Source organism: Cyanistes caeruleus, chromosome 7 (genome assembly GCF_971803275.1).
Source record: "Cyanistes caeruleus chromosome 7, bCyaCae1.hap1.1, whole genome shotgun sequence".
Lineage (NCBI taxonomy): Eukaryota > Metazoa > Chordata > Aves > Passeriformes > Paridae > Cyanistes > Cyanistes caeruleus.
In genome coordinates, this window is record NC_141707.1 from 31,175,520 (window position 1) to 31,200,038 (window position 24,519).

Here is a 24,519-nt window from a genome sequence, read left to right on the forward strand (position 1 = left end):
CAAGAATTGCCAATGCTTTGAGATAAGCCTTACACATTATTGTGACATTAACTTGCTGACAAGCACAGAATCCTTATGCTTTTCAGACTTTTTACTGTTGCCCTAGGGAACTAAAATAGTTTCCACACACAGAGTTTTCAAAATGCAGAGAGGGAACGCAAATAGCCAGTGATAGTTACTGTTAGGCACAAACAGAGCTCAGCACCTCTCCACGGTGCAGCATTTCCGAGTTTTTAATTACACAGCAGTGCTAAGTCACAGCCGTCATGCGTAGGACATGTGCTGATGCTGGGCATGACAACATCATTCCATCCTGTCTTCAGTCAACAAAAAATCACTGTAGCTGTGCAATCTTATGACAAGCATATGCCTAGAATAATAGCACTCACACTGCAGCTACCACTCAGTTCCTATTAGAGGATTGTAACTTGTTATTTATGAGCATTAATGACATCTAGACGCAGTTTTTAAATCTCTTTCAGGAAGTGTTAAAAATGCTAAAAACGTTGCCGTGGAAGCAGACATATTATATTTAGTAAATGAACTCTGAATTATTCTGTTGATTAGTTAAGCATTCCACTACATTTATAATACTCTGTTTTGTTTTTTGAAGGAAACCATCAGCACCCAGAGTACAGATAACAGCCGGAGAACAAAGAGCTCACACTCAATTGAGGACCCTTCAGGAAGTTGTGAGTGTTGACATAGTTAAGGCGCTGTTATGAGTACTTCTTTTGAATGTGGAAAGCAGAGCATTAATAACAGCAAGAAGTTTCTTATTTCTTTTGTCTGAGCTCCAGAGTTACATATGCTACAAGAACTTGTAAATTTAAAGGTATGCGTTGTATACAAATGAATAAAAACACAGCCCTAACATTTGTAATGTATCTGCTTTTGTTCCTTAAACAGTAACAATACAACACATTTTGTTCAGAATTATTTTATTTGGATTATAGCAATTAGTATCACTGATCAGTTGGCCAAATCCAGGCAGAGAGCACAGAATCAATTTCACAAGGCAAAAACACAGACTAGTATTTTAGCATACAAACCATTTCACTGCATTATCAAGTTGAAATATCTTTCAACCATGCATAAAAAAATCTATGCTTAGTCTTTCAGAGCTCCAGGTAATACCAGATTCCTAAATATACAAAAAATACATTTAACTTATAATAATCTTAGTGAATCAGACTTATAAAATTACAATTTTATTCTTCACAACATAGAAAAAAATACAAAAATGACTGTATATAGTTTTCACCCAAGTTTCACTGACATATACATCAAAATATATGATTTGATGTATACTCATGAAAATTTTAAGCTGAAAGATAGGTTTTAAAATGACACTGCAGATTGGTTCACACAAATGCCAACCTTCATAATGACAAGGAAAAAAACCCTCTGATAAAAATATCACATTGTGAAAAATTACAATTTTCCTGCACTGTAACCTGCATTCTTACTGTAATTTACAAATATGAACATTTCTACAATTCCAGTTGTAAACTAGACACTGGTGAAAACCTTGGTCTTTTGGAGGGTAGTGACTAACTCAGAGCTGGCAGGGTGGAACATAAAGTGCTGTCAACTGAACCAGTGCACACAACAGAGTACCAAAGCAGGGGAGGCCTGCTGGTTCGGATATGCGGATAGAGAACATGCAAGCCAAGTAAACAGCCTGTGGGGAAAATAAACCCCCCCGCATCTGTGACACAGCACCAATCAAAGCTTCTATTACAGAGTTCATGGAAAACACTACAATTTCAGTGACAGATGAGGGGAAATTTCTTTTATGAAGAGCAGAAACCCCACATGTGTCAGCGAAGTCAGTGTTAGGGAACAACCCAAACAGTTTTAGGGCATCACACTACAGTTTTCTCTCAAGATCATCTTCCAGTAATTTCCATGGAAGATAAATTTGAAAAAGCACTGCAAAATGAAACACTGAATTTTTGTACATAGTAACTGTATCTTCAGACTTCAGAATGTAATTTGTAAATCAACTTTGCTGGTAAGAATTCTTACTGTGAAAGCAACTTTTTTTCTTTTGAAAGGAAAAGTAACTCCATTTTCTTTTAAAAGGCCATAGTTTATTTGCATTTGGTTCATAAATTGATACTTTCAATTAAAGTAAATATTCTATAATAAAACCGATTCAGCAAAGGTGTTGGTTGTATAGAAGCTTTCTCACTGCTGGCAGCTTGCTCTGCTTTTCCATGGTGCCAGAGTTATCTGCTATAGATCTGTACTGTATCTGTCTCATCAACAGAGCCAGGAGTTTGTTTCATGCAGGAGTATTACACACCCATTTTTTATCTCCAAACTGGACCAATAAATTTGAAACCAAATCTTTTATTTGGGCACAGAAATCAAATTAAGAAAAGTTCAGGAGCTGAACATTGACAATATCCAGTAACCTAAGTATATGAGGAAATCAGATCTTTTAGATGACATCCTTCAGAAATACTGACATTAACTTCTTTAATAGCAAGTATAAACAAAAGGAGATGTTTTGTTCAGAGGTGGAAGTTTACACTTTCAAACAATGAGTTCAGAATAATGTAACATTTCTCAGATCACTACAACAAAGCACATAACCTAATACAGAAATGAATCGAATTGTTGTATCTTCAAATCCAAAACCATTTTGAGGTTGTATATGGTCACAGTAATAGAATCACAGAATTAGTTGGGCTGGAAAAGACCTCTAAGACTGAGTCCAACCATCACCCCCAAACTGCAAAATCCCAGTAAACTATGTCCCTAAGCACCACATCTTCAGTTCTTTTAAATACCTTCAGGGATGGTGACTCCCATCACTCCCTAGGGCAGCTTGTTCCAATGCTTGACAATCCTTTCCATGAAGAAACTTTTCCCAGTATCCCATCTACACATTCCTTGGTGCAACATGAGGCAATATCCTCTAGTCCTATTGCTTGTAACTTTGGATAACAGAACTTTTGGAGAAAAGACCAACACCCAGATTGCTACAACGTCCTGTATTTTTTAATCCAGTCAATAACTGGCTTCAAAATGTTGAAAATAGAATCAAAGATTATTACTGCCTCTTGTCCTCTCTCTGCTTATAATAGTCCTGTTTGTGTTGAACAGGAAAGACTCTATATAGTGAGAGTTAGGAAAATTCAGTAGTTTTGATGGAGCCAAAGAAAATTACTGAAAAATGCCAAGTTGTTTTTTTTAAAATATAGCTCTGACAAGCATAAACCAAAAAAATTGTAAATCCAGCTCTTCCCAGCTGCTAGAACAGAGAGCCTGTGTCCTGAGTACTTCCCGGCTGTGTTTAGGGAGAGCTGGGATGTGTCAAACAGAGCTGGGCCATGTCCAGGGGAGGTGCTGGCAGGCACAGCAGGAGGCAGCATTGCAGGTAGCATGGGAGCAGTCACACCTCATTTAGACACTAAATCATGGAACATGAGGGAAGCCAGAGAAGCCCACATGGTCTAGTGGCTGACTGCATGGCCATCAATTCCTAACAGAGCAAAGCCATAACCTACATTTCCTTTTGTCTCTGCTTGGACATCTACTCATTTTCCTTCTCCTTTTGTTCCTTTCATTCCCCACCCTTTTACTCCCAGTCAGAAGTTTCTTCTAGACTTGGGGCACGGCTCACACAGCAGTAGTGCTTCCTACCCCACCAGGCTTTCTCAGCTCTTTCATTTTCATTTTACCTTCCCAAGGGATGGTTAAACCTGAGAACCCAGAGAAAGCACCTAGGAGAATATAACTTTTTGTGGTCTTCCACTCTTTCCAAGGAACAGATGAGGGTGGTTTGTCCAGTTTGCAAAGGCAGCATGTAACACATGAGATAATCTGCTCTGCAAGGAGCAGATTCTGACTTTGCAACACTTCAGAAGTCAAGTGCCTGGAACTGCCTGCTTGGATGTGCCAGAATGATGACCTCAGTCACTTGAGAAAAGTCAGGCTAAGGAACAAGGCCCCCAAATACAGCAAGTAGTCCTCAGCACTGAAAGATGAGTATCACAGACAATGATTAGAGATGATAATTTATAATAAAAAAGGGAGAAGTGCACCTGCTTAGAGGTGACCTACTCCTTTATATTGTTTAGATTCATTACTGATACCACTAGAAGTATTACAGTTAGTATTAATTTAATTATTTTAATATGTAAAAAAGTATTCAGGGATGCAGTACTTGGGGTAGTTTTAATGTTTCAGGTAAGAATTACAGCCTCTGAATTAATCTTAGCATTTGAGTGATGAGCTTGAACAAGATCTTCAGAGAACACACTCTGGTCAGACACTGTACTGTTTAAATTCCTAAAGAACCACAATTCCCCTCATTTTCCGTAATTGGTTTCTTGTTCTTGTTCCCATCACCTTTTAAATACACAACCTACCTTTCTAAATTCAACACTTTTCCCAGACTACATTCTCCACTGAAGTCTCTGACATTATCCTGAAATATTCCAGAGCATATTGTTTGCTTTCACAGCAATACATACAGTTTCTGGCATGCAGTCAAGCACTTAAAAAAAAGAGGTATCAGTAATATAATCCCAATTCAGGCATTTAGTGGGTACAACTTCATCACTCATACTGCAACCTTCAGGCATTTAGTAATAAATGAAAACCATTTAGCACATCATTTAAGGAAAAGGTTAACTGCCAAGCCATATAAAGTTTAAGTTTTCTGAAGCACTGCAAGCTGAAAATTATTTCAATATTTGACATCCTGGAATTTCACTGAAATCAGATTTATTGGTTATTCTTGCTAAATTATTGGTCTTTTACCTCTGACTTATCTTGGTATACTCTTTACAAATGTGCTGGGTATTGAAAAACTGCAGCATTTTGATGTTTGAAAAGTTCTGAAAAGGAGTTGGAATTACTCCGACTTCTTATGCTCTTCAGTGTGGGAGAGTACCTTTCGTCTCTGATGCAGCATATGGAAATACAGCTGAGGGAAGACTGAGGAGAAAACAGACTCAAGTCAGTAAGGTGTGAAGAGAGGCCTGCAAGATGCACAGTCACTATTCTCTATTAGATATTATAGTCACATTCTCTATTAGAGGATGTGCTTATCCACTTTTTGCCCAAGTTATCCATTGCCTTTCACCCTCTAAAGAGATGAACTGATATTGTTCTTAAGCTTCAGGTACTATTAATTTTTTTGCTAAAGCAATTACTTTTTTAATTAAATGCAAAATGCCTTATTTAAATGTAGAAGCAGGTGACAAAAGTTGCCTTAACTGCATGCACACAATGCAAAGAAAACAGACTGCAGGGCAGAAAAAGTCCTTCAAGAGAAATGTCCAGATTTGTTTGATTTTTTTGGAATTCTAGGGTCACTTTTCAGACTCTAAGGCATTTTATACACATCAATGTCTCTTCCATCTCTCTCTATCCAGAGCTTTCTCTCTTATTTCTAAGGCTATGGTACATAGTATGTTTGCAGAACAAGAAAGCAGGGGATGGAAAACACACATATACAAACAGCAAAAGCTGAAATTTCCATGAGATACTAAACGTTTGTGAGCCACACAAAAATTAAACAAGGTCGTCAGCAGGCTACATTGGTTACTTCTATGTATGTAACTCCCACAATTGTTTGCTTTTCCCAGTACAGCTGCTAATAGTAAGAAACCTAACAAACTCATACTTACTTGGAATGTAAGAGATCATGACCAGGATCAGGAATGTATAGTAGTCAAATGAAAAATTGTACTTGTTAGGTAAACTAATGGAATACAAGCCAGACTGCCTGACGTAGGGTAATGCAGCATATATTGTGAGTAATTCACCTGAGACTCCCATTGGATACAATACTATAAACAAAGTGTACCTAGAATGAAACAAACATAGAAAGAATTAAAAGTTATTACAAACTCTGACAAAAGATTTGTTAAATGATTTTACAGATATTCAAATTTTTAATTCTCCACTCAGTATTAAATTTTCTTACATCTTATTTGATTAGAGCATGGCATGGTAAAAACATTATTGCAAGGTAAGTATTCAAATCAGCATTTGTTTGGAAATATTTAAAGATTCTATCTTTAAAACTATTCTCTCCACAGACACATACTTCATTATTTTAATTTCTGAACTCTTTGGTAGAGGTAATTTTACTACTTAAAACAGGGCCAAATATAGTTGATGTTAATCAATGAGCTTAAATATTATTTCAACAACAACCACTGGATTCAAGAATTACTGCTAAATGCCAGTTTACCTACTGTCATCCCCTACCTTTAGTATCAGTTTATGACAAACAATTATTTTGTAAATGGAACTGAGTTCATACAAACTACCCTTTCAACTTGCAGTGCAATAGATTTTTGTAACCTGAAAATCTGCTGGAAAGAAGCTAAGTAGTCATGTTCACGACCAGGGCAATTACCTGAAGGCAAAATCTAATTTTTTGTACTGCAACTACTTCACAAGATAAATATCCCTGTCAGATCAGTGCTTTAAGGCTGTAGTTTTTATTATGCTACTGACCTGGCCCATTTGATGAGATAAGGGAGATGGTTTAACAAGCTAAATGTGTAAAAAGAGTAACGGATTATTTCGGTGATTGTCCAGGCCACTACAAACAAGAGGACACTGTCTTCAGTTTGTACCTGTAAGAACAGAAAAAAGGCTTTGTATGAACTTGAGCATTACCAGTTGCTCACCAGACCCAAGAAAACCTCACAGAAATCAATTCCTGTGGGTTGCTTTACTGCATCATTTTAGAGAACAGACTCCAAGAATGAGCTTAAAAGCAACATTAGTAACAACAGTGAAACACCCTTCTTTTATTGTGCTCTGTATTTTTCTAGTTGCTTATGAATAGCTCTGCATTATGATTGGGTAATTTAAGCTCTCATATTCTGTGCAAGGTAAATTGGTACAAGAAACCCCTGAAATGCTGAGTATAATTCTTAACTCTTCCCATTCCTATAGAGTACCAGCTTCTATTTCAGTCCTACGATTGTCTCCCAGCACAGAAAGAATGGTCTAACACTTGATACCGGTTTACACTTAATATTCTGATAGTAGTTCATGGAAGTTCTGAGCAGAAGCACTGTTTTCCTTTCTGTGGTCCTGCTTTTGAGCAGCAGCAAAACAGCTAACACCAGATCTCAGCCTGGGAGGAGAGAATGATGCTCAAATTGTCTCTTACCTCAGGTAAGTTTGATGGGTACCTGATTCACTGTTCCTTGCTCCATTTTCTGCTTACTGTAACTATCATAGCTCCTCTAAAGTTACACTCAAGGCAGTATCATGTTTCACTGCTTTACACCTCTTAGAGCTTTTATGTCAGTCACACATCAGTGACATTTTATTAATTCAGTCATTCAGTGACCCCACAACCCCCTCCACATTTAAACCCTGAGATCAGCTCAGCTGGTCTAGACTATGGGTCTGATCCAAGAAGCCAGACTCAGTGATCCTTGTGGGTCCCTTTAAGTTCAAAATATTCTGTAATAAATTGCCTTTATCTTTATAATGTCAATCCTCAAAAGCTTGTACTTTAAAATGAAGAGTTATATTTATTAGATTACGGAGCATCATTACAAAGTTCAAGTTCCAGATGGATCAAGTATATGTGGGGTCACATACCCACAGTACAAACTCTTGAGGAAGCAGAAATAATTTTTATGCATCCTTCTCCCTCTCTGTCTCTCCCTCCCCTCTTCAATAGAATTCCCAGCTGTATGAGCACCCTGAACCTAAATTCAGTGGACTGTGGGAACAAAAAGAGCTCAGCCACAGGGACCCATATTTTCTCTTTTCCTCCAACTCTTGAAAAAAGGGAAAAGGAAGTCAGGAAATGTGGGAGGTGCGCTCTATTCATCTTGGAAAAAGTACAAACCAACAGGAAAAAAAAAGGAACAAGAATATATATATATACACACAATCAGAAACTTTTTAATAGGAGGGGACTGATCATATACTTTTGGGGAAAAAAAGGGAATTTTTTTTGTAAGAATTATAAAGAAAAAGCTTTGTTGGAGACTGCAAAACCCAGAAAAATTTATACAGAAATCTTGAGCTATCCTGGAATGCAGAGCTGCTGGTAATCTGTATTGTGCTGTAAATCTATGTTCTGCTGTGTGTAACATTTCAGGTCACTTTCACTGCACTTTGCAGCAAAAGCACCTTATTCTTTTTCCACATTCTGGTAATTTTTTAATATATTAATCTCCCTTACATCATCATAAAAGAACGAAATCCAAAAATTATTTGAAGATTTTCAGAGAAGAGACCAAATCTATTTTTACACATTGCTGCAGGATCCTAATCCTGTTTGAAGTCTGCTTTATAAGCAAGACTTAGTTCTCAGCACGGAAAAGCAAACAGCACTTCCCAGATGTTGCTGTTCCAAAGGAGGAATGCGCTTGACAAGCACTCCAGAGCTGCATCTTCTGGTCAAATGGGGAGTAGCAGCTTAGTGATGAGTTCACCTAAACCTCTGAGTCAAAGGCTTCAACCTGTGCTTTAAATCCCATTTCCATCCCTAGCTATGGAAATCAGTAAAGTCAAAACCCAAAAGTTTGCAGCTTGAAGTAGCAGCCAAGGATATGAGCAAGGGCAAGAATCTGGGACACTAACAGTGAATCATACACATGGAAGGAAATTACAACAGCTACAGTCCAGTTCTATCACATGACATCTCTAACACTGCCTTCAAGGTCTGGTCTCTCCCCTCTCCTTTATATTCTAAGTTATTAAAACAGTTCACAACCCTGTTAGGTCACTTAAAGAATCACTGATTGTGCCTTCATAGCTTGTGTCCCTGTTTAAGGAAGAAAGAAGACTGGGAACTGGTGGTTATCATTATAAAGTCTGTTTCTTGCACACTCACACAGCTGTCACCAGTCTGCCATTATCAGAACATCTTTTTGAGCACTAGCAGTTTTTCAGTACCTCAGATAAAGATGACTGAGATGTACTGGGAACTGATTCACAAAACAATTTCTCAGGAGTCTTCTTCTTTTAGCCACCACTAATGCTGCATTTGCATCATTCCTCCTCTAGGTTGAAGATAGGGCAAATACACCTTTGTGTATTTATATATCTACCTAAAGTAGACCTTTAATAAGCCACTAAGGCATATGCTCCCTGAGAATTCAATTCTTCTTCCACTACTGTTTTGCATGCCAATCTTTCGAGGAAGTCTTAGACACAAGTCAAAACCCATTTTACACTTTATTGACACCTTGCTTGTCCAACTCTCTTAATAGGGTCTATCAAACAACAGGCATAATTTTTTTGGCATGTGTTTCAAGCCAACATATCATCAAGGAGGGTCCTGAATATATTTTAGCTTTTCTTAAATACTGTAAATAGCAGACAATGTTTGCTAAAATCTAAAAGAAACCACTGTCTTTTGAGATGCAAAGATGAGAACTGGGAGTTGACAAAATAAAGCCTGAGAGGTTTTTAATGTTCTCCATAAGATTGGAAAGGGAAATTTCTCTATGTTAAGAGTAACAGTTTGGCAAATTTGCAGAAAATTTCAGCTAAACACATAATTAAGCAATCCAATGCAGAAGAGCAAAACCAGCAGCACTATGCAAGTGTAATGATGGAAAATATTGGAACAGCACGTCTCTCTCCAAAGAGCTGGTTCTCTGGTACAGTAATTAAAAAATAAAACATAAAATTAAGGGGAAAAAAAAAAGAAAATAAAAAGAAAAAGGAAGTTTCACAGTAGGCGCAAAGAGCCTGACAGACTATTGTGTTGTATGGTATTGCTCTAATTTTACATAGAAGTAAAGCAGTGATGAATCAGGTTTTTCAACTGTACTCAGCCATTCTGAGTTCTGACCCTTCCAGCAAGGACTTTTTACTACAACTTAGTCTTAAATACCAGAAGTTAAGATGTTCTTCCCTCTTTTAAGTAAGTATGCTTTATTACTGATTGAAGATATCAGTTCCCAGCTGCAGATACCAGGGTCCCAATTACCAGCTCTACATGTTGTATCTGCTGTTTTCACAGCATCTCTTGCCTGAGCATTCTACTAAGGTTTCTCTAAATAGATATCACACTTACTTGCAACTTATCTGTAACTGAGCCCAATGGGATAATCAATAAATGCCTGCTGATACCATTTTTTAATTAGCCATCAGAACTGTGTGCAGAATTATCTATCAGAATGGAACTCCATGAAGGCCTGCCATGATGTCACCAGGTGATCTCACTGCTCACACAAATTCAAAAAACATCTTTTGAACTGAAGGGCACTTTCTGTTCTCCTATGCCTACATCTTCCCAGCCCTTCATCCCAGGCTCACTCTCCATCCTCCTTTGCAGGGGAAACAGTAAAATTCACTGGACTGGTTCCTTTCTGACGTTATAGACAGCACTGATGACATGCCAAGCTCTCCTCCACAACACCAACAGCTGCTCCTACAGTGCAGCTAAGGAGAATCTCAGTGTGCAGTGCTTTAATATTTGCCATGCTTCAACATTTATTGTGAATAACTTCATATTGAGTTTAACAACACATCAGCACTGAAGTCAACAAAAAGCACAAACATGTTAGTGGTAAGAAGCATGCTTCAAATCACATCACATTTCTAGAAGTGTATCCTGACAGGAGGGATGCAATACACATTTCTTCTTTTAGCTGTATTATATATGAAAACAGTCTGGAAAAGCAAGATACTGAACAAGTCTCACTCAAAAAGTTAAAGAGGAAAACTGCATTTTATTTTACAAGAACCTCATCATGCAACTGCATCGCTTACAAGTTCCATAAAGCTGTGTGAGAATTTAATCCTGGCCTTCACCATGGAGCTCACTTGTGCAGACAGCCCTTTAGAGAAAGTAGAACACTTGTGACACTTGCAGTACGTCTCCCCAGGTGAGCCTGCAGGCTCCCTGGTTGGGGGAAGGGGAAGGGTCAGAATACAGCCTCTTATTTGATTTATTTGCTCTAAGTCACAGGTCAGAAACTCATCACATGTTCCTCATTCTCACCATTCTTATATCCACTTTCTAAGAGATTAAAAGAGTAACAAATAATACAGTCTCTTGCAAGACTTTAAACAGAAGACCACACAAGTCTGGGGAAAAAAAATCTGCATGGATTATTGTTGAAAGAATCTGTGTTAAAAGTCTAATGTTTGGCTAAACTCATTGCTCCCATTTTATTGGTACTCTCTGGTGAAAATGTGGGCATAAGCTTCAAAACATCTAACCCACAATATTACAGGTTTTTCTTTGATGTCTAATAGACAACACTTAGAATAACTCTAATCCATCCAATCTAACCTTTAATATTTGGGTTACTTCAAAACCAGGAGACAATTCATAAAAATAGATTATCACTGTTCTTTATGAAGCACTAGATATCACAGCATCATATAGATAACAGGCAAAGCCCTAAGAGTATTTATTTTAACGTATTCTATACATATAAAATCTAATGTCTTGAGATTATGGTGTTTATTTTTTTTTGGTTCAAAACCTAGTACTTATTTCTGGTGAATTAACAGAGACCAGAGTACATTAATTTGCAGCAACAGGGAAGTCCATTAGAAAATAAATTTTATATTTTTTGAGAAAAATAACATTTTTCCATTTTAAGTAGCATGAAACTAAAGCTTCAGATGAACAAGCATCACAATACCAGAAAGGACTGTTAATTGCTAGGAACTACAGTGACTTATGTTACTCTACATGTGCATGGATGCTCTGATACCAGGTTTGGAGGAAGGAAGAGAAAGCAACTTCCCTCAAGACTTTGTAATAAGACAAGTTCCTTAAGCCATTCTCCATGACAAGTCACAAATAATCTTATGCATAAGACTGTCACTTATTTCAGGCACCCAGGCTGACACTGCTATCAAGACTAATTTCCTCTTTTAATGAGAAGAAAACCAGTAAGAGTAGTTGGCTAAAGTTACAGCAGAGATGCAGCATATTTAGGCTACTACAAGGATTCACATTACATGAGAGTCACCATAACCTGTACCAATTAAAGCATGTCTAAATTTTGAAACAGCTGTCAGGAAAAATCTTCAAAAAACATGGCTTCCAAAAGATTCTGAAGAGATCCACATAAAGCACTATTTGGTGTGGTGAGTAGTGAGAAAAACATACACAGCCCTTCAAAATTACCTGTGTTTGAGTATGAGAAAATTGAATGAAGGACAGAGGAAAGATGATCCTGGAGAGTGACAGTGGAGAGCATGGAGGCACTGTTGTGCACAAACAATCGAGGGGGAGTTTCAGATGCCACAGGAAGTGAACTGCATATGCAGGAGGGCAACGAGATTTTGCTTTTTATTATGGCACTAATGAGATGAACACTAGAAGGCTGCACCAAATTCTGTGTTCTGTATTACACACTGGAACCTGTTTAACTGTCAGTAAGGACTGCAGAATCTATCCAGGAGCTAAATGTCTTACAGGGAGAGAATCAGACTTCGCTCTGTTTGACTGTCAACAAAAGATGACATCAGATCTATTTTAATTTCTTTTGATCCACAGAAATTCGTATGAACAATTTCCCGTGCTGGGATACAAACAGAAGACATTTTAAGGACAGTAAGACAGCAATCAACACTTGCTTTTCAGAATGGATCAATAGTTTTTCTAACAATTTGTAGCTTGACTTACCTCTTTTACACTATGTGTTACTGCCCACGTCAGGAAAACCCTTGACATCACTTGGAAAGCAGTCAGAACAACAGAAGAGGGAACAATGCCTGGAAGATATTTTGCAATTAGTAAATATTTCTGACTACCAGAGTGGGAGGTAGCAGGGGGAAATAAAACACTGCTAAACCAAAGTCCAATTATTTGAAATTTCTGGAAGGAAAGCATTTATATGTTTTTGTTTTTTAATTTGAAAATATGAAGTCAGTCCTTCAGTGTGCTTATATAGTGTAATGCAGTGCAACCCCCGACAAGGGGGTTTCTGCATCAAAATGCAAACAAATGTTATTGATCTTGTTGCAATCACAGCACATTCCTCAATACACAGAACAGCTCAATTAGTCAATTTCAATCAAACAGCTTCTGGAATACAGTCTTTCAAATAAATGCTGTTTGATTAAAATATCCAAGATACTCTTCATTACTGTGATTTAAAAAGTCAAATTATGTTTTGCACTGTATATCCCAAAAAAAACAGCCTTTAAAAATTTTAAGTATTTTTCAGAAACACTGATCTAGCCCACATTTTGATAGATGCAAAATTTGTAATTCCTTCCTGGAAATACAACTCAAAAAAACCCCACCAACAAACAAACCCCAGGGAACAGCTGATGTACCAGCAGGTACAGAAGCAACTTGAAGATTTTCTCAAGGAAAGAAATATCATTGGTTCTTTCAACAAGTTCTGAGGTGCCAACTGACCTGCCAGTAAAAGGACCCTACACAGCCAGGTCTGATAAAGCAGGAATAGTTTAAGACTGTAAGATTACACAAAATTTCAAAACTTCACTTCTAAAAGTTTTATTTTCTTCCAATAGCTAAAATATAAAGAGCAGGTGTAGCTCCTAAGATATAGTAAAATGTGCTTGTAAAGCTCATGCAAACCACAAGGAACCCAACAGCTTCAGAAAGATGTAGAGACCAAAAATGAAAATGAAACAGGAAAAAAGAATAAGAAAAGTCAAAAGCAAGTTTCGGTTGAATTATTTTCATTGATAAGTTTGGCTTCTTTGAGAGGAAAAAAGGAAAATTCTGCAGACATAGTTATCTTCACTTTTATCATGTTGTCTTGGTCTCTGGGCTACATGTCACCTTCTCTCCAGGTAGAGCTCTACATTTTTTAAATCTCTGCCATATGTCAAAGTCCTGTTCTCAACCAGAGACACTCCCTTATCAATCTTTGTATTTTGAAGGACTTGACACACAGATGCTAACATTTCAGATTCTACTGAAAAGATGTGGAGAGAAAAGTTATGCTGATACACACAGCCATCTGTCACACATAAGCTCTTCTATTGACAGAGAATTACAGCTCTAGTTAGAGCAATTAGTTCAGCAGGGGCAAAGGAATCTGCAAATTTCCTGTTTCTCCTTGCATAGAAACTTCTGCTACAGTCAGTAGGACTGCAGCAGACAGCAGCAATGCATCCAGCTGTGCAAAACCTCCTCACTTTATTTAGCTGACAAACACTTCCATTAACAGAAAAAAATATAATCCACAGCCAGTTATAAGAAAACCAGTCTTTTGCAAAAGAGCTTTGTTAGGGAAAGCAAAGAGATAGAATAATAATGGCATAAAATGTTGCCACTTTCCCCTAATGGCTCTCTCTAATATTAAATTGTGCTATTACGGATAACATGGCTAAATGGATCCACACCTCAAATCAACTGAGCCAGAATGATTAGTTTTGCACACAGGCAGGCTGCATAATCATCTTATTTGCTGTTCTGCATCAGCCTGGAACGTGAAACACAGGACTCTCTCCTGCTACTCACTGATTTGATGGACATAGACACCCAAGGGTGAGGAAATGATAGTCCAATTGTATTTTTTACATTCTTACATTTAGTACTAGTAAACACTAGTACTGGTGTCTGCACACCAGTTTAGGTTAAGAAAATAGCAGAGCATTATGGATTTAGGGTGGTAAAACCAGCATTTTATCTGCAAGGTTTTCTCTCCAGTGTTTCAAGATTTAACTTTTCCTTCTTGCCACTTGTTCAATAAGACTTTAAAAATGGCACATTTTAATATTAATTTTTAACAATTTTTTTTAAAGTATGGTTTATTGTAAAAAACAATTAGTAATTGAGATTTAGTAAAACTAAACAGCATTGGAAGGACTGCCTTGGCAGCACAGGCAGAGATGATACACACAGTTTACTCTGAGAAGCCTTAACATTCATTTGAGGTGTATATGATCACTCATTTATTGGGATGATCTATGCACAGTTTATGAACTGCCTTTTTAAGACATTTTCAGAGTAACTGGATGATTCAGGAGGGTCAGAACTACTTCATCAACGACAGAACCAGACTGCCCTCTGCTGACACATTCCTAGCACCAATTCTCCCAACACCTCACTTGGTCATTAAAACACCCCACAGAAGTCGTATGAACCTACAACCTAACACCCCCTGCAGTACGTGGCTGCCTGGACAATGATGAAAACCAGCAAGTTTGTAGTTGCAGCTTTAGGAACCTCAAATGCCATCTTTCTCTTTAAATAGCAGCTAGTGAACATTCAAATAGGAGCTGAAGCACTGTTTTATTGTTTGGTATTGTTTCTCAAATTAGGGAGTAAACAATGGAATGTAGTTCAAAAATCACTAAGTTATGCAAGAATTAAATCTGGAAATTCACAGATCATAACATTTTTCTTGGTAATATATTGCTAAAAGTGCAGTCTTCTATAAAAATAATAAACTGAAAATTTGCAAGCTTACCAAGTGCACAGTGCAGAATCTAGAACAAAAAGAGAAATTCAAATCACTAACATTTCAAATTAAGCAATTCAGACACACATTTAGTTCTGTTACAGGAGCTTAAGATTCAGTATTTGCATTTCAATGATTAAGATTAATATTTAGCTCTGCTGCCCAAGCCAAATAGCAGACAGTAAAACTCTCTCACAGCTTGCCTAAAGGAAAATGCAGCTTTTGTGTGAGCTGTTCAGTAGAATTAAAGTAAATGTAAGATATATAACATATTCATGCAAATATTAGTAACGCCAGGGAATAGGACTACACCCACCTCAAGCAAAGCTCCAGTTTGGAAGAATTTCAGGGGCTTTTCTATTGAATAGTAAAGGCTGTGGTAGCTGCCTTTAGCCAGATATGCCCGAACTAGACCAACTGCAATAACGAGCCACCTGAAATAGAGGAAAAAAAAAGGAGACATTAAGGAAAGCATAAATAAAAAGAAATCTTTAATCCCCCTTTTGATACTTGAGAAAGCAACAGGCAGAACTGTCCTGAAATCCACTCTGCAACACTGGAAATGTTAAGTACTTGCATCTTCTACAAAGTTATCCAAGTAAAAGATGATGCACTTTTAAAGCATTTTTCAGCACCAACATGGTGTTAATATCTCTAATGTCTCTGTTTATTTTCCAGTGAGCTCTGTTTAATTTAGTTATGGAATGTATTCATGGCAGATTGGCATTTGTTCAATTTAAGCAGAAAACCCCTGACAGCTTGTCAGAGACCTCTTACCAACTTACAGCAGCATGAAATAAATAAGATTCAGAAGGTATTGATTTTAACATTTCAGTTCAAAGTAAACTCCTAGACTTTATGAGAGGTCATCCAGCTTAGTTGGTAGCACATATTACACAAGAAATCATTATAGATAAATAACTGCAAGGAATCTGAGCCTGCTAAAGCCTTGAAGGTAGCACAATTCCCATCCCAGTTTTCCTTTTTAACCAACAAATTTATCTGAGCCTATGTAAGTAGCACCCATATAACTGCAACTGTATGTGAACAATGTGACCTGTTAACCCTGCTGATTTTCCTTCAGGTAATTAATCAAACCTAGAATTTTTTATCCTGGCTGATGAAGCTTTCACTTACTAGCACAGCTGTCCAGAGCTGGTGCTTGCCCACATGAGAAATTCTTCAGTCAAGTCTGTGCCAAGCCACAAACCCAAGGTGAGTGGTAAACCCAGGTCAAACACTTTCCATTTGAAAGCAGCATCTGTAGTTAACTTTAGTTTCCAATTGCTTTTGGCAAACATGGGGAGAAGAGGTTGGCTGGTCAAGAACAATCCTTAACAGGGGCTCCCAAACCTTTCACTGACAGGCTCATCCTGACTGTCTGACACTCAACTACTCTAAATGTCACCTCCATCTCCCTCCAAACCCCTCGTGTAAATCAAGTGTCTCTGCTAACAATCCACCTCAATGTGTAGACACGCAGCAAGCGCACTGACTACGCAATCGTTCTTGCCCTTTGGACAAAAGTGAGTAGCTGTGGTTTTGTAACAGGGACCATGAAGAAATTCCCTTTATTCACAGCATGTTAGAGTCTTACAAGTACCACATTACCTTGAATATTGCAAAGTATGTGCACATATTATCCCAAATGTAATAATTGTTGGAAATACACAGTGAAGTTCATATTTTTTAAAAATAAGTAACCCTGGCATTCAAGTTTGTGTTTGTGACAAAATCTGTTAGCACAACTGAAAGAAAGCTAATTAATTTCTGCCTTAACTTCTGGAAGACATGCATCAAAGAAAAGCAGGGGGAGTGGGGAAGATAAATGGGAAAGAGGAACAAGCCCTCCCTTTCTTCACAGTGACAAGTTATTTCAGTTAAAGCCATCTTGTGAAACCAAAGGACAAACGTTGGCCAAGTAATTGCTGTTTACAAAGAATAAATCAGATTAATTTTGTATTTGGACTTCAGTGTAGAATAAAGCAGTAAGCACCACAGTATTAGTGATTCTCGCCTGCAACACCAACTGGTTCTTCTTTAGAAGAGGAAATCAGAGCAGGTTGATACTGTGCTCTTCTTATCTGTCAAGTTTCTCTGTTTTTCCTGATCTTCCACTTTTGTTGAGAAACTGCCGAATTGAGCAATTTCTCCAATTGCACAAGGTGTCAGTTCTTGGCTGTGCCTGCAAACTGTTCTCACCTGAATGGAGACTGGCAAATCCCACGGCTCCCAGAGGAGCTCCAGCCTTTTGTTCATCTCCACCCTTGTGCCAGATCACTGACTCCAGCAAGACCATACTTTCCATTCTATCTACCATCCTTCAAAAAGCATTTGATATAGATCACAGCATTAATCTATACGAAATTAAATGCTGAGCCTAGTTTGTGCTGAAGCTATTAGTACCTCTGTCCTGCTTCTGTGATTCTTAAATAGTTCTTCACCCTCTAAGACTAGACAAAATGGAACAGGAGAAGGTGAAACCAAGGAATAGCAGCTGAAAATGGAACTTGGCAAGAAGTTTAGAAGGGCAGCAAAAGGCACCACTGTCTCATGAAAGCTCTTTTCTCTGACCTGCACACTGAACTCTACCTGACAGAGCTGGAGTTACATTTCATTAATTTACTGCTACCCTGTCTGCAAACCCCATCTGGATGATTACCATTTTTTGATTAATCCAGAATAAGAAAAATGAGTACTGCACACACAGAGGTTTTTTTGCTTTCATTTGGTCAGACTTGATAGACAAGCTTTGTGCTCAGGTCCTTTGGTTAACACCCTTGACTCTCTCACAGGTCATAAAAAGGTATTTTCTTATGCAAAGTTTACTGAGGTTCTGTAACATTTATACAAGAGAATACAGCAGAGCTATGTGGTGAGTGCACCTGAAAGGGAGAAGTGTACTTTGACATTCAACAACCACTCACTGAAGACATGGACAATGAAACTCATAACCCGGAACACTCTTTGCTCAACACTGATTAACACCAACTCTTGCAAATTCAAAAGCTATTACATTACCTTGTTGAGTGAAATCCTTTTTAAATTCATTGTTTATACCACCACCAGCTACTCATACCCAGAAGTACTAGTCACTTACAGCACTTGACTAAAAATAAGAAACATAATCACCTTTTAAAGCAGCTTATCTAATGTTTACACTCAGCTCTAACAGCATGCTCTCTCTCCCCACCCAGAACTATTCAGTGATTTTGGTCAAATACAGTCTTTAGGAAAAATAATTTCTATGCTGCATCTCTGCCTCCAGAGTGAGTTTCCCATGCCAGGTCAGGCACAACTACACAGCTTCACACTGTGATGGGAAAAGAGTCTTCCTGAACACTAGAGAAGCAAAATTCAGAGCTTTCTGCAGTTTAATGCCTTGAACCATGGGCAGTAAAACCTGAGCAAGTACAGCTGAGAGCCAACTGCAGTACTGGTTATCCCTGTTGTACTGTGCTGGTTCTGTATCTGCAACAAACAACAACCCACCCAAAACATGAACCAAATGGTAAGTGCATGCAGCTCCAGTCAGGAATCCATAAGCAAGCACACATGCTTTTTCTACTGTTTTGCTCTTGTAAAAACCATTTTTTTATACAGGAATCCACACGCTACGTGCACTACAGCATAAAACCAGAAATAAGATCTATTATTTTTGGAGTAGGTTATGTTTTCTTTAGCTAAGTCAAGATAAAAGCAAAATAAATACAGTAGCTATGCTGAGATTTTTTGACTGTTACTTGATCTATTTTAAATAAAGTTAATAGTTAAGGCAACTAAGGTTTTAAAACATTTACTTTATTACCTATATACTGCACAATGTTGTTGCGTGCTTCAGTTTATAAGCCTTTTGTAAACCAAACCAAACAAACCACTTCAAAAAAATCCCACATGCTATTAGAGCACCACTTCATCATCTGGGCACCTTAAATTTTTTGATTTTTCCTTTTCACAATTCTCTTTCCAAGTCAGTGCAGTTGGAGAAGCTAAGTCTGAGCACTCTGATTGACATGGGGTCAGTAAATAATCACTGCCACCAGCTCTATAACCATCTTTCAGTCTTTTCATCTGAACAACTGAGCTTCTGTCAACCAACTTCAGGAAAACTACCTTTTTAAAAGGCTTCATAATAATAAGAAATAAATTGATTTTTTTTCCTAAGCTCAACCTTGTATACTGTGGAATTTCAGCAGTGTCCAGGGGAATTGCAAACTCCTCATCCATTTGAAGAGAAATTATCAGTGAGAGCCCTCGGTGACCTACCCCAAAAGAAAAGTGAGAGACATCACAGAAATATGACCATGACCACAGAATTCATATGGCAACTCCCCAAATTGCAGAAATCATCTAATCACAACCATGTCCAGAAAAAGGTAGCTCATGTTAAAGCATCAAAAATCACATCCCACCCAAGAGCGGAATTCTCTAAGAGATTTGGTGTGAATCAAGAAAATTGGTTACGCCATGATCAAGATTTACATGACAACAGAAAGCTAAATAGAGGTTTATGTCATTCATTTCTGAGTTTCCAGCACTCAACTTTTTAAAAAAATTTGTTCTTCTTAAGAAATAGAAATTTCCCATTCTCAGGAGCTTGCCTGCCATGGCCACAAAGAAAACTTTCCGTTTATACCACAACTTCTCTCTCAGGTTTTTTATATCTTTTATAAACACACAAGTGAATTGCATATGAGTAACAAAATAAGCAGGGAAATGCTTTTATTTCTTAGAAGAGTTCAGGTGAACTTGTTACCATTGTGTAGGGACACCACAATAAAACTGAAAAGCCCTCCTGACTGCCTGCAATGTGTTGTGTTACTCATGTAATTGTTTCTGAAACAACAGATTACTTAAATTGAAGTGGTGGGTAATTATCCTTGCCCTGAGAAATACCCTGCAAATGTCCTATGGAGCCATAAACCTGCTCAGTAACATTTCACAGTAACACAGCTGTTGGGTAACGGGTGTACTAAGTACCTCGCAAGAACTGAGCTCTCCTCACTCCCCTGCCTTTGATCCACACAAGTAAATATCAATATATTAAATATCAATATATTAAATATATATCAAATAAATATTTCAGCTTGTAAGCTGAAATAGCACCAGCTGCCACCAGCAAAGACAAGAACCTTCATGTCCAACTGCCTTATTGAAATGAATCGTATGTATATTAATTCTACACTAACCTCTCCCCCAAACATGCCACTGCTCTGTTTGCTCAACTCCTCACCCGCCAGGGTTTCTCTAGTGGAAAACACGCTCATTTGGGATCCATTTTAAAGGCTCTTTTCTCCTCCCACCCAAATATCCTCAATCTTTCAAAAGACGGTTTTATTTTTATCTGACTGCCAGTGAGATGCCAGAGCCACAATTAATTATAAAAAAAAAAAAAAAAAAAGAAAAAAAAAGAAGAAAAAAGTCTCCTTTCTCTTGAGAGTCTCCAATTGTTGCTATTTTTAATTTTTTTTATTTTTGTACCTGAGAACACACGTGAGCAAGCACCAATTGGCCCCAGCCTGCATTCTGCCATGCAGGGCAAGGGCAGAGCACCAAGCTGGTCCAGGAGCTTGCATGTCCCAAAAGCAGTTTCCAGCCTCAAACTACAGGGCAGCTGATGGGCTTATGGAGAAATCTTGCCAGGGCTCAAGACTTGTGCCTTTAACTGCTAATATGGATAAGTTCCCCACATTTAGGGTCACCACTCTAGTGCAAACTGCTGGAATGTACAACACAGACACGGTGATGCAAGGAATCTACAGCCACCTGGATGCGAGAATTGCTGCAGAGCAAACGAAGGTGTCAATTATAAAACACGGCAGTTCCCAGGGAACACGCACTCGGTGCTGCCGTGCAGAACTCCCTCTGGAAGGGGCACGGCAGAGAGCCCAGGCTGCGGGGCGGGCCGGGAGCGGCTGAGGCCTGGCCCAGGCTGGGCAGGGCCGCACAGGGACAGGCTCGGGGGATGCCCGGGCAGCCAGCCTGGATTATGGTCACAGTGCGCGGTGGAGAGCCGGGACAGCGGGAAGGCAGCTGAGCACGGACCTGCAGGAGCTCCTCTCCAGCACGAGGAGCAGCGAGCGAGGGGTCGGCTGCGCGCTTCAGCGTTACCCACAGTGCGAGGCAGGGCCACGGACAGCGGGGGGCACGGGGCTCACCGCCGGACCCGGCGCCCGGGCGGTGCAGCCGCTGGGCTCGGGACGGAGGGAGCGCGGGCAGGGCGGCGGAAGAGGCCGCTGCTCTCGGCCCGGCCGCGCTCCCTGCGGCGCCCGGCCGCCCTGCCCTGCCCTCGCTGCCCCGCCGGACCCACCCGCGGCCGCAGCCCGGCCGAGCGCAGCCCCGCGCCCCGGCGGCGGCCCCGGCCGGGGAGCCCCGCGAGCGGCCGCGCCCGGTGCTTACCCCGCCGTCATCACCACGTTGTAGATAACGAGGTAACCCGTGGCCAGCGCGCCCGGGCCCTTCCTGCGCCGCGCCTGCTGCCCGCCGTAGCCGTTGTCCGCCCGGCTGCCGCCGCTCCCGGCCGCCGCCATCTCGCGGCTCCCGCGCCCCGCCCGCTGCCGGCGCTCGGCGGGCGCGGGGCGGGACTTCCCGCGCGGGCGGGGACAGCTCCGCGCAGCCGCGGCGCCCTCGCGATCGGCCCTCAGCGGCGGCACCGGGCCACAGGGAGCGGCGCCCGGCCGGACGCCTGCCACCTGTTCGCTCGCGTTTTAGGGCTGGTTCAAAACCACCCTCTGCAGGGAGAAATTGGTCTGTCGTGTCCTTAGCGACGTTAGGAGCGGTAGTTGGTGAGGTTATTTTTGGACTATCTCGTAGTTTTTCATCACTTTTATAATATAGTTCAGAGGAGAGAAGACTGAGAAGCGATCTCCGTTAATGCACTTAAACATCTCAAAGGCAGATGCTTTACTGTGCCAGACTTTTCGGTGGCGCCCAGCGACAGGACAATGAGCAGTGGCCATAAACTAAAACACAAGAAATTTCACCTCAGCCTGAGGAAGAACTTTACACTGAGGGTGTATGACACCCTCAGAGCTCTGGAACTGCCTGCCCAGCCAAGTCGTGGAGTCTCCCTCTCTGGAGACATTCCAAACACACCTGGATGCGATCCTGCTCAGGTGGCCCTGCCTTGACGGGGGTTGGACTGGATGATCTCCAGAGTCTTTCCCCACCCGAACAATTCTGTGATGCTCTATGAATAAAAAGTTGTAACTCATTTCCTGCTGAAGCTCTCTACAAGAGCAAAAGCCTGGAAAGCATTACTTTCCCAGCAACAAACACTGAAGCATCCTCATCAGGGCGGATAGAACTAACTGCCTTTCTAAACAGCCACAACAGAAGAATTTTTATTTTTTCTCCCCTACAGAAATTGTGAACACGTAGTGGAGGCTCCAATCTGGTAAACATCTCTTGGTTTATTTCCCATGCATGTCACGGTGCAGTCCCTTTATGAGCAGTGCAGAATAACAGCATAAGCCTCACTCCCCACCTCAGAAAATTCTGCTTCCATGTGAGTATTTTTGTGGCCTAATAAATTCATGTGCGTGTCTCTTGCAGACAATAGGGCTCAAAATGCAAAGATGATTTATGAGAATTCCACTTTCAAACAGCTATGTTTTAGTGCAGTATTTCAATAAGCATGCAAAGAAATTTTAGAGGAACAAATCATTCATTATTCATGTATGCAAGTAAAAAAATAAAAAAACAAAAAAATCACTGTTTGCAAAGTCTGACAGTCACTGCAGAGGAGAGGGCTGTGCAGTCCACTGCTGTCTTCCTTGTCAGCAAAGGAAAGCAGGGACCCAGCCGACTGCATGCCACCCATGCAATTAGCAAAGGTCTCTTCATCAACCAGAAATTTGCACAGGATGCTTGAGAGGTTGGACAGGATGGTCATTAAGTAAATTAAGTTTCTGCAAATCCAGAAACACAAGTAGTGAAAAACAAATTCTCTGTCGTCTCTTGAGAAGACTGAATGTCATACAAAAGAAATACAAGGAGAATTAAGTGGTCCACCTCGGGCAATACCAATGTCTTGCATAACCTCTGCTCTTGGGGTTTCAGCCCTATGAGTGGATTTCTGTAAACATTATACAAGCAAGGCATGGTTTATAGAAAGAGATGCCTTTTATTAGACCACGGCTGGCAAATTGAGACTGGGTTTCAAGTACATAAAATATCTTTCTTCAGTGGAAATAGAATTCTGTTCTATTACCTTGAAAATTCAAGGTCAAATACAGCTTGGAGTCAGTTGCTCAGAGCTGAATCAGATGCATGTCACATAATTTTGGAAGTAGAGGTCGTTGTTTCCTGCAGACTAGAATGGATGTTAATAGGAAGCTAGAGGGAGATGGTAAACTCCTTGGAATATCCTTGGGGCAAAAGAAAAATAGGCAGTTTACAGCCTGTGGAACACAAAAGGACTAGTGAAGGAGGAGAGGGAAGGGAATATCTGTGCAGGAAGAGCAGTTCTGAGTCTGTGGGCTTTGATACCCAGTGTGTGCACCCACGGACCTTGCTGTGCCCGCAGGGCAGCCCAGCAGAGCCAGACCTTTTCCTGCTTCAGGTGTGTGCCTACCTGGATGGAAACCAGGTCACTGAACAAAGCCAGGTACATTCACAAGGCAGTGGGGCACACCTTGCAAAGATGGCTGTTTGAAGGGCTGAAGATTTGCTCAAGCAGGATGTTTGCACAATCTTTGCTTTAAGGAGAGCCTGTGTGGTCCTGCATGGTCTGTGGTGACATGGGCTGCTTGTTAGCAGAAGTCTGAATAAAGGCAGCACAAGCAGATTTGTCTTTGTTTCCGGCTTTACAGTTTTTAGAAGCATTGATGTAAGTCCATATCTACATTGAAACTTCTGGTTTTTTTTCTCTCTTCCTCCCACAGTCTTTCAGAACTCTACATTTCCCCACCATACAGGAATTCCCAACTGTGGAATAAACCCAGAACCGCCCTGGTGCCCGATCCAGGTTCCCACTGAGGCCTGTGATGACACTGGAGATGGGGCAGAGCATGAGGCCACGAGTGCCAGCCCCAAGCTGGAGCTGCTGGCCCTGGGGCAGAGCAGGCTCTGCGCAGCACAAGCCAGGGCAGGGGAAGGGCAGCAGCACCACAGACATCAGGAAGGCTCCACTGTTGCCAGCTCATGGCTTTGT

At 40.2% G+C, this 24,519-nt stretch overlaps 1 protein-coding gene and 1 long non-coding RNA gene across 5 annotated transcripts; one reads left to right on the top strand and one right to left on the bottom strand.

Annotated features, from left to right (window-relative positions):
* Positions 1-924: 924 nt before the first annotated feature.
* On the bottom strand, positions 925-21,935 carry HACD2 (3-hydroxyacyl-CoA dehydratase 2). Of its 4 annotated transcripts, none has more exons than XM_086898167.1 (7): positions 21,765-21,935; positions 15,682-15,799; positions 15,375-15,393; positions 12,608-12,696; positions 6,490-6,611; positions 5,652-5,830; positions 925-4,956 (listed from the first exon to the last, which is right to left on the bottom strand). In XM_086898167.1, exons 1-7 carry the CDS (start codon positions 21,893-21,895, stop codon positions 4,874-4,876), a joined length of 741 nt encoding a protein of 246 aa, XP_086754293.1. In that variant the 5' UTR covers positions 21,896-21,935; the 3' UTR covers positions 925-4,873. The 4 variants fall into 4 exon arrangements, with proteins under 4 accessions (XP_086754293.1, XP_086754294.1, XP_023787061.1 ...); XM_086898168.1 differs by lacking the exon at positions 21,765-21,935 and adding an exon at positions 21,411-21,663; XM_023931293.2 differs by lacking the exon at positions 21,765-21,935 and adding an exon at positions 19,537-19,622.
* A 10-nt stretch (positions 21,936-21,945) lies between these two features.
* Positions 21,946-24,513, top strand: LOC111932253 (uncharacterized). The gene is made up of 3 exons (XR_015289369.1): positions 21,946-22,150; positions 22,729-22,872; positions 24,251-24,513. It is a non-coding gene; the product is annotated as an uncharacterized LOC111932253 (long non-coding RNA).
* The last annotated feature ends 6 nt before the right edge of the window (positions 24,514-24,519 follow it).

What these genes read in the sequence shown, in the direction of transcription:
- HACD2 (XM_086898167.1), bottom strand. Translation starts at nt 21,895, where the DNA reads ATGGCGGCGGCCGGGAGCGGCGGCAGCCGGGCGGACAACGGCTACGGC. An exon ending in AACGTGGTGATGACGGCGGG is followed by an intron (nt 15,800 to 21,764) that starts GTAAGCACCGGG and finishes CCTCTATTTCAG; the next exon opens with GTGGCTCGTTATTGCAGTTG. An exon ending in TATCTCATCAAATGGGCCAG is followed by an intron (nt 5,831 to 6,489) that starts GTCAGTAGCATA and finishes GTTTCATTCTAG; the next exon opens with GTACACTTTGTTTATAGTAT.